Here is a 9,850-nt window from a genome sequence, read left to right on the forward strand (position 1 = left end):
ACACAGAAAACTTTTGGACTTGAGGTCAAAACCGTTCTTTTCTGGACAACTTCATACTTCTGGAATAAGGTTTAACTCCTTTACCAGGCTTTTAAGTTGTAATTAAAATGGCTAGACTGCTGGCTTTATCTTCCTAAGTGGAGACTAGGCAATTCTGAGAATTGTGATGACTTTACTGGTCACTTTTCTCCAGTTTATGTGGTAAAATCATTAGGTAAAGTTCACGGTGTGAACCCAGGTTCTCTGACAGGTGTGATGAATTTTTCCCTTCCCTGGCAGGAGCACGTAACATTTAAGATGCACTAACATTTCATTCCTTTTCACAATTTAGCCAGTTACTGTTTTCCAGGAATTGTAATTACTCTACAGGAGGTCCACCTCTTGACAGGGAAGTTATTTGTGATAAGCTGTTAAGATTGATGAGAAGCAGGCATCTGAGAATGCTGTACATTCCAACTGCAAGCAGATGCACAAAGATAAAAGACTTACTTAATTTCTCTTCTATTTGGACATCATTGAAATTTAGTTTGACAGCTTTCTAATCTGGCAGGAATATTGCCATGCATTTGTGTGACTCTTTTGGCTGTGTTACTTTGCATTCAATAGCATGAGCCTAAAAATGGACCATATGCACAGATAAAATACTGGGTTTGGTTTTTCAGCTTTTTTTTTAAAGTTTCTCACTACATAAAAGCAAACAAAGTCACTGTTATGTAGCAAGATTACAATTTTTTAAAACCCTGGCAAGTCCCACGCAGTCTCTGGAAACTTGTGCCTTTTACAGCAAACTAGCTACAAAAAAATAGTTTGAAGAAAGCCTCAAGTTACAGTATGACTCACGGCCATGGAAAATACTTTTCATTGGAAAACATATGAATTCTTGTTCTAGTTGAGAATTCTCTTTCCTTACCACGCCCCAAGAAGTTAAACAGTATGCTAAGAGTGACTTTGTTTTTCTATGCACAAAGGCTTCTAAATGAGGCAATGTTTTAATTTAATTTTTAAGTATTGGTCAGTGTAAAGAGAAGGCTTTATCACTACACTGCAGTGTATATGCTTTTAAAACTTATTTTTTACGACCTGTATTATGGAGATATACTTCACTCAGTTACCTCTTCCATCAAAGTAGTCTTTATCAGCAAGGTTACTTTGGATTCTATAATAACAGCAGTTAGTTATCATTTTAATCATTTTATAGCAGGGGTGTAATAACACACACATAACAAAGACCTTGATTTCCAAGAAAACTGGTTATACATCCTACTAGATTTTATATTGTACAGATTTCAGTAAGTTCTGTGATGTTAAGTGTGTTTATTATGCTTCCTTAGAAGATGTGGTGTACAGAACCACCAACTTTTCAAGGATGACTACTGCATTTCCACTACGCCTACAAATTTATTTAGGGAAGTTCATGTCACTATTTTCTGAGCTTCTGGTGCAGTGATCCTAAATGGTAGTACCTACATGTGCCCTCACTACGAGTGAACATGAGGAAGTCTCAAAAAAAAAAGAGGAAACAGTTGCCATAGCAACAGTTCAAAGCAAAACACTTGGTAAACTATTCCTCCTGCACTAAATATCTTGCAAATCTTAGTAAGTCTCTCGAGTCCCCCAGAACCTGGAACACATTTGCATCTCAGCCTAAAGTATTAGTATCTAACCAAGGGTTTTCTCTTGCTTTGACTTGAATGTTTTCTTCTGGTTGTCATGTTCCTGAGAACTTTGGAACTATTTGGGTCCTTTACAGATGACAATTCCTGTTGATAGGTGCATTTGTTCTGCTCACCTCTATTTACAAAGCGCTATTTTGCCCATCAAAAGAAGCCTTCCAGAGCAGCAGCGATCCTACACTACCCATACAGCACTGGGCAACACAGATGTCACTATGTCCTTTGGAAGTTTCTAGGACTGACTATGGCATGCTCATCTCCCAGTCAGCAACGCTGGCTCCTGCAGCAGCTCTGTGGGTTAGCAACTTGCCTGACCCTGTCCAAAGGCTTGAGTCTAAGTCCAGTCTGAATGAGCTTCAGTTTAGATCCTCAAATTTAGATTCCACAAAATCCATAAATCAGTCCCAGCACTCACTGCAGTCCCTTAGTTCCTTAATGTTTTGACTCTTGATTATGTATAATATTTTCATGTTTGGTAAGTAAACAAGTGCAATTGTGATTGTACAACCATCAAACTAAGTATTCGCTAACACCTAACTCAGGAGGGACATATCATCCAAGCAATTCTTAAACTCTTTCAGAACACACACATTTTTCTAGACTCAGAGAAACAATCCAACCCTCCCAAGAAGGAAACTGTTGAGCTTTATTTAACCATTTGGAAAGTGTGGTAAACAGCACAGTGACCAATTTGCAATTATTGAAGACAAAGAAATTCCAGATAAACCTAACAAAGCAAGATGAGTAATTCAGTACTGGAAAACAGGAACACTGTACAACCAATCAGCAACAAGCATCACTAATTCCTAAATTCAATTCACTAACTGCCAAGAGAGGAGATAAAAATATTTATCTCTTTCTACACAGCATTAGCCAGCTATAAAGCTGAGGCAGGAGAGACATTCCCTTATAGAGACACCCCACCATTCTGCTTTAAGCACCAGTATGTACAATATGACCATAAAGTACTCAGCCAGACAGAATTCTTCAGTATATCACTTTTTGTATGTTTTTAATGAATTTGCACCTGAAATATGCTTAAACATATACATTTATTTCAATCCATGCTGCGAAAAGCCAAGCACTTTCTCCATTCAAAAATTACCTCTGGTGCATTGGCAAGACGTGGTGTTTTAAATGTGAATACAGCAAATTTAGTACACTACCAGGCAAGCAAATAGGACATGAATTTATGCACTTAGAATCTGCCTATGAAGTAAAGTCGTTCACTTACAGAACTACCTCACACCCAACCAAAGGATTAGGTCACTCATTAAAGTGCACTCAACACTAGTAACAAGGACAGAAACAGGGAGATACAGTTAACTGCTTCCACACAGATATTATTACCACGTGCAGGGGGGGGTGTGTGTGCAGAAGGTGGAAATAACACACAAATTGGCCCTGGCTGGTCCAAATGTCATAGGAGCCACAAAAGAAGCCACCACAGTGTGACATGAGGCAGGCAAATTGCATGCTCTTCCTAAGAGTTTAATTCCTAACAAGATGGAGCTGCTGCAATTGATGGAACAAAAAAGTGCTTGCTAGGATCACCCAGAGAACAGGAGGGAGACTATCACACAGGAGATTCCTCTCCCCAACACGTGTTTATGCAGAAAGCCCAATGCTGAGAGAGGTATGATCTCTCTATAAATAGACAAAGAGCCAACAGTAGCAAGGGAAAACAACTATTTAAGATCAAGGACAAAGCTGGCTACTGCAGCAATGGTATGAGCTGATTATAAGAAAAAGCTGAGACTAAAAAGATTCACAGCCAAAAGAGCAAGGCGTAGCCTCTTACAAGAATATCAAAGGTAAAAACAAAAACCTGATAAGGTTCACATTACAACTAGCACATTAAAAGACAGTAAAATACAAGACACACATTACTTTCCTTATTTTTTAGTTTGCTATTTAAATGTATAACCACTGTTCCGCTAATTGTGAAGTTAGATAAGTTCTCAGTAAGAGAATAGAAACCTATGAAAATTGGTCAAAGGCTGGACTCAATCTTAGAAGTCTTTTCCAGTCTTAATGATCCTATGAAAGTAAGGCACTGATACAAGCTTTAGCTACAACACTGCAAGTGTTATCACCATTAGGCTAATTACCTTTTTTTCCCCCCCAAAAAACCTCTCACACTCCTTTGGAGTTAGATCAGTTTCCAAGGTTTATTTCAGGTTACAGATGGTCCATGTCATAGCTCCATCTGTTGCATGGTCCATAGGGTACATTTCCATATCTTACTTGAAAGACCCCTGGCTAAAGGCACAAACTCTTAACTTTCACCCATGCATGACTTACAAAAAGCAAAGCCACTAATTCAACCCTGAGATAAACAGCTCTGCTGTTTCCAAAATACCTTATAGCTCTACTCCTTACCCCCTTAGAAAAAGAATAAATATTGTTGAGATAGCACAGGGGGTTGTACTGGTCCAAGTCCTGCATATACAGGTTTTTCTTTTGCAAGGTTTCCATTATCAGTATGTACACTGTTTTAGCCACAAAAACGTCTGCAACAGAGAGTATTTTGCGACTGGGCACTGAGATCAGTGCCAGCCTTGGACCTCTGCAATTGGAAAACTGAGGCAAGGGTGGCATGAATAAAAGCCACCTTATGCAGTAAGAAACTCATTAATATGAACCCATGAGCCAAGCGAGAAGGATAAATCCTGACAGGTAGAATAAAAGCAGCCAAGACCAGACAACAGGAAAGTTTTGTAGTGCAGAACAGCTCCTTTCACCAGCCAAGGCAGGACCACACAGGAAATCAAATTCATTCACCTCCAAGTCAACTGAACAAATGAAGTAAGACTCATTTGTTTTCACATAAAAGAGAGAACTCTGAAGTAAGGTTTGACAAAGCTTTTCAAAATTCCTCTCTTAATTAAAGTTATACTAAATTTAGTCCAGAACTAAGGACGGTTTTAAAGCCTTTCTGAACTGAGGAAGAAGTCGAGACTTGGTTACAGCAATTTGGATGAGCATAAACAAAAGTTAGGCTGTTTCCGGCTCTGATTCATTTCACTTATAACAGACCTGTTGGTTAACATGGAAAGGCTTGAAAAAGTTTCAAAACCACTTAACAGCATTATTCCCACAGTAAATGCTGCTTAACAAACATGGAATCACTTCCATACTACTAAGCAGATAAATATTCAGTAAGTTTATTTTGTTTTCTAAAACTGACCAATTAATGATAAATAGCCATCAGCAACCACATAAAAAGTAGCTTAACCAGTTCTACACCTTTCATAGAACCTGATGAAATTATTTAGAAGAATTTATTATTTTAAGTAGGAACTGCCAGAGTACTTTCCAACAAAGTCATCTGTATTCAGACATCTCATTTCCTGTACCCTATTTGGTTTGACTTTTTTAGGCAGCTGTCAGTGCAGTGAACAAGAGCAGCTGTGGTTTCCTGTTAGTACTGGCCACTGGCATGCAAGTCACCACATCAGCAAAGGAAAGAGTGATGTGACCCACAGCATTACTTCAGCTACCAGGCAGCATCAGTCCAGTTGTATAAATATTACATCTGGAGTGTAAGCAACCTGAGTCCCAATACACAAGAAAACTGCTTCCATATTCTCAGTGGGATGAGGAGCCATCTAACTGATTTTTCCCTTCTAGCAAAGAGTTATATTGCAGAAAATTGAGTCCTTAAAACCTGGATTTGCATGCTAGACATAATGCAAGACCTACCACTTAAATGGGGATATTCATGACTGTTCTGTAAAGATTCCTAAAGTACAGCAGAAAAGCATGGTTAAGAAAAAGAATCACCACCTTCTCAACATGCAAAAGTTTCCAACTACCAAAGCAGAATTAAAGATTAACTTCTACAACAATTAAATAGGTAAGCACCACAAGATTCAACAAGAAGTGTTATTTCTGGGTTCTCTCAATAAGGTAGAAAACCACCAAAATCTGTAAACTGAAAAGAAAGCACGTTACAGTACCTCATGCTTTGTTTCCAGAAAAGCACTTTTCTTCACCCAATTAATCACCTGCACTTCACCTGCACTGCTATGTAGTGACTGCTACGTCCAACACTAGCAAGCTGACTTGTGCTCTCACATATGCTTTGAGGGGAGAGAGGGAAGTAGGATAAACCTCTAAATAACTTCCTATTTTTATTAACAATGCTTTTGATTGTTAGAATTAGAGTATTAACAATGTTGTACTTCTTGAATAGTCAAGTTTCTCACCAAGGTGTAGGAGTTTGCCTATACAGAAAATGTAAGGCTGATCTTGGATTTGCCCTCATGCAGCTGTATCAGGCCACAGTCATCCATCCACTCAGGACTTGTATTTTCAAAGCAATTCTCTCATGGCATTCACTCTGCTGAGGTACTTCTACTTTGCAGGCAAAAGAGAAGCCAGCACAATGGAGGTAGGGAAGGACTAGTCAAGGAACTGCTGGTTTGTACCAGCAGGTATCATTTGCATGCACATGTGAGATTTATAAAGATAAACCTTGCATTTAGAATCTGGCAGTTTTCACCACTAAACAGGGATTGAGGTTTCACTCCAGAAGAGAAGGAGCAAAGAAACTGAAGATATCTCTGACAAAGGAACATCATCTAAATGTTATACTCTTAACTACAAATTTTTAGTAGAAATAAAAAGGTGCTGCTAAAGTGCATATAATTAAAATGTTTATTTAGACTCTTTTTCTTTGAGTCATTCAGCTGTCTCCAACTTTAAGGCATTTAAATCAAGATGTTAAAGTTTGATTTACAGTATAAATTCTTCATTAGTTCATGGTCAAATCTGTAAATGCCCTTATAAACAGAAAGGCATACATACAGAAGTAGCATACAACTGCTAATAAAGTATTTTGGTATGAATGTAATGAAAAAAAATAGGAACAATTAAAGGAGGACAGTCTTTAAAAGACCTAAAAGCTTCTGTACTCCTACATTTCCTACTTGAATCTTAAAGTGTACTTTGATCATTTGTCTAATCTGCATACAGAATAGTATTTAATATTCCCTAACCAGCATCTCTTATCCTTCAGTTTAGTAAACCTCAGGAAATGTAAGAGATGAGCTTTTAAACCACAATGCTCCTTGAAAGAACAACAGACATGACAAAGCATCCCCACTTGCTAGCAATCACCCAGCAGTAACTAAACTCAATTTCTTTCTTAGTACCAAATACACAAACACACACTCCAAAAAGAAAGGAGAATGAGTAACCTTGTTTTACCAAATTTTACTTTTCAGGAAGCACTAAGTTAAAGGCTACAATTCTGCATGTGAAAAGATGTGGAAACCGTGTTTCTCCTAATGTCCTTGCAAGCCTTGTCAACTCGCCCCTTCTTTTCAAAGGGACCCTTATGTCCCTTGCTGTTTCTTGATGGAGTGAATTACTCGCATTGGACTCTGGGGTCCACAGTGTGTGGGACATTCACTTCAGCAAGTTTCCCTACTTCATACTGTTACATGGAGTTTGGAGTTGTATTTCATTGGACTTTGTGCTTTTATCCCTATGGACTCACTGAACTAGAATTCTAGTTTAAAAATCCCTTTTGGACAGAAGCTCAAGTTGTTGGTGCATTTCAGGTGGATGAAATGTACTATGAACGGAAAAATATCTTTTACCACTCCTTTGCCAATAAAGCAGAAATGTTCTACTTCTTAACACCTTTTTCATAGCAGGTTTCAAGCAATTGATCTATGCTTATCATGCATCCCATTTAAACTTACTATAAAATTCAGATCTGTCACCTGATAGTGAGCAAATTCCTAGAGAGCAGTAGAAGGTGAAATCCATTAATGATCTCTGTGCTTAAGAATGGAAAGGAAATATCATCTGCAATTCCTTCCCTGAATTCAGAGGGGGTGGGGAGCAGCACAAGAAAAGGACAAACTACTGAGACTTCCTATTTTCTTTAGCTGTCATTTTCAAATGCCTGTAATTGCTCCAGTGTTTGCTTCAGTGTGAGTGCAGGCAGACATAACAAATGCCACCAAAAAAATCAAGAAATTCTGGTGAGAATTTAGAAATGTAGGTATCATAACAGAGTGTCCAACCACCCAGCTGGTGGGATTTGATCACGTCCAGTGCATTTTATAGTTATTTGTTGTGTAAACATTGGCTCCTTCACTGATGAGCAATACTAATGTGAAATATCAGAAGCTATCGTATATTAATATTTTATTACTTCATTTGCTACTGGACTGCATTTTGTTATGCAAGCAGGATCTTAAAGAATAACACAGGCTTTACAGCAAAGGACTTTTTGTAAGCAGCAGCAAAGAGTAACTTAACTGAAGCAGTGATACAACAGCAGTGTGATATCCATCAGTATTTTAAAAGAAATTATAGCAATGGCATAGAACAGAGTAAACTTCACAGAGTAAACTTCAGCCACGCCCAACTTCAGCTACAACTAAGTCTGATGCTAATTCTTGCTTCAAGTAAACAACCAAGAGCTGAGTTAGCCTCTTTTGGTAAGAATTTAGCATGTCACAGGGCACTCAGCAGATATTTGATTTCGGAATGTTAGGAATCACATTAACAGGACACACTGTGCTGCAGAGAGAAACCCTCATGTCATATATATACACCAGCTGAACTGATTCTCACAAACACATTTACCTAAGAACACCCTCACATATCTAGTCTTGAAGCTAGAGGACTTCATTTACAAGAAATCACTTCCTTTCTGTAACTGTCATTATTTACCATAAAGCTGGTGTACATTGAAAAAAAAAAAAAAGTGTTTACAGACTACAGAAGCTCTCGTTTGAGTCACAGACCTGAAATGGTTTCCAATACTCAAATGTCCACAAAGATCAGAGCTCTTGAGTAAGGTATGCTGAAGGACATCTCTATTTGTTTTTCAAGGAAATGCCATGTATCCCAGACTAAAAGGGAGTCTGATTCCTCTGGGATCACGGCCGATCCCACGAGAGCCCAGCTGTGCTCAGCTCCAGCGGGATTCACCCACTCGGTCCCTCGGCATGTAATTGGTCTCACCTAAGTTGAGGTAGCTACCTCCAGAAAAATCACTTTTTTCTAACTATGTATCCAGCCGGGAACTGGAAACACAGTTAACTTGTTATTAAAACGTGTTATTTTTTTCTACGGATGTTTTCTGTGCGAGCACTAGGTTTTCGCGAACACAGCAAACTGGGCATAAAGGGACAGCGGCTCCTCCAGCTCTCGACTCGAGCAGACACTTCCAGCATGGTGCTCCTACGTCTCCGTACAAACACCATCGAGGTCTGAGTTAAAATTAGGCGGGGGTTCTCCTCGCCATGCCCAGGGCCAGACCGGTGGGTGCGGCGAAGGCCCGACGCCAGTACCGTGACAGCCGGCACCGGGGCTGGCCCGGGGGTCACCCGCGGGGCCAGGACAGCGGAGCGCTGAATGGCTGCGGAGGAACCGCCCTGCGCCTGCCTTACCCCGGGTATCGGATAGCAGGGGCGGCACAGGGAAGCAGCCGCTGCCCTCGCTGGCCGCGACAGGGGGGTTGGCCGGGGGCACGGCGGGGCGGGGCGGCCGCGGGCACGGCGGCCCGGCCCTCCGCGGGCCCGAGGAGGCGGCGGCGGCTCTCACCTCCCTTGCAGGGCGTGCGGTGCTGGCTGTGCTGCGCCCGGTAGCCCTCGATCACCTCCCACTCGCCGTTGTCGCGCTTGATGGGAAAGGTGACGCTGAGCACATGGTTGCAGGGCTTGATAATGCGGAGGATGCCGCGGACGCGGTGGCGCCGGTCCTCCATGCTCTCGCGGGTGCGCAGCCCCTCTACCAGCTTGTCCTCCACGATGCTGGCGCCGCGATCGAAGAACCCCTCCACCATCTTGAAGAAGTTGGGGTCATCCTCCTTTTTTGCCGCCTCGCAGTAGTGCCGCCGCGGACACCGGCCCCCGCCCCATGCCGCCGCCACCACCGCCCCACCGGCCGCCGCCGGCCCGCCCGGCTCCGCGCCCGCCAGCACCGAGCCGGCGGCCAGGCGGGACGCTAGCAGCTCCCCCAAGTAGCGGTACATGGCGGCGACCGCCAGGAGCGAGAATCGGAGCGGCGCTGCCGCTGTCACAGGAGGGGCCGGGAGCCGCCGCCGCCGCCTTTAAACGCGGGCTGCGGGGAGGGCGGCGCGCCCGCGGGGCGCGGGGGGCGGGGGCCGGGGGGCGGGAGCGCTCCGCGCCTCCCGAGCGCGCCTGCGC

At 42.1% G+C, this 9,850-nt stretch overlaps 1 protein-coding gene across 1 annotated transcript in view; it reads right to left on the minus strand.

Annotated features, from left to right (window-relative positions):
- Nucleotides 1–9,781, minus strand: part of GLUD1 (glutamate dehydrogenase 1) — a 28,809-nt gene extending 19,028 nt beyond the window's left edge. The window contains exon 1 of the mRNA XM_014877990.2: nucleotides 9,246–9,781. Within this exon, the coding sequence (XP_014733476.1) occupies nucleotides 9,246–9,675 (430 nt within the window). The 5' untranslated portion in view covers nucleotides 9,676–9,781. The remainder of the gene's footprint in view (nucleotides 1–9,245) is intronic.
- Nucleotides 9,782–9,850: the final 69 nt, after the last annotated feature.

This window comes from Sturnus vulgaris, chromosome 8, assembly GCF_052056855.1.
Source record: "Sturnus vulgaris isolate bStuVul1 chromosome 8, bStuVul1.hap1, whole genome shotgun sequence".
Classification (NCBI taxonomy): Eukaryota; Metazoa; Chordata; class Aves; order Passeriformes; family Sturnidae; genus Sturnus; species Sturnus vulgaris.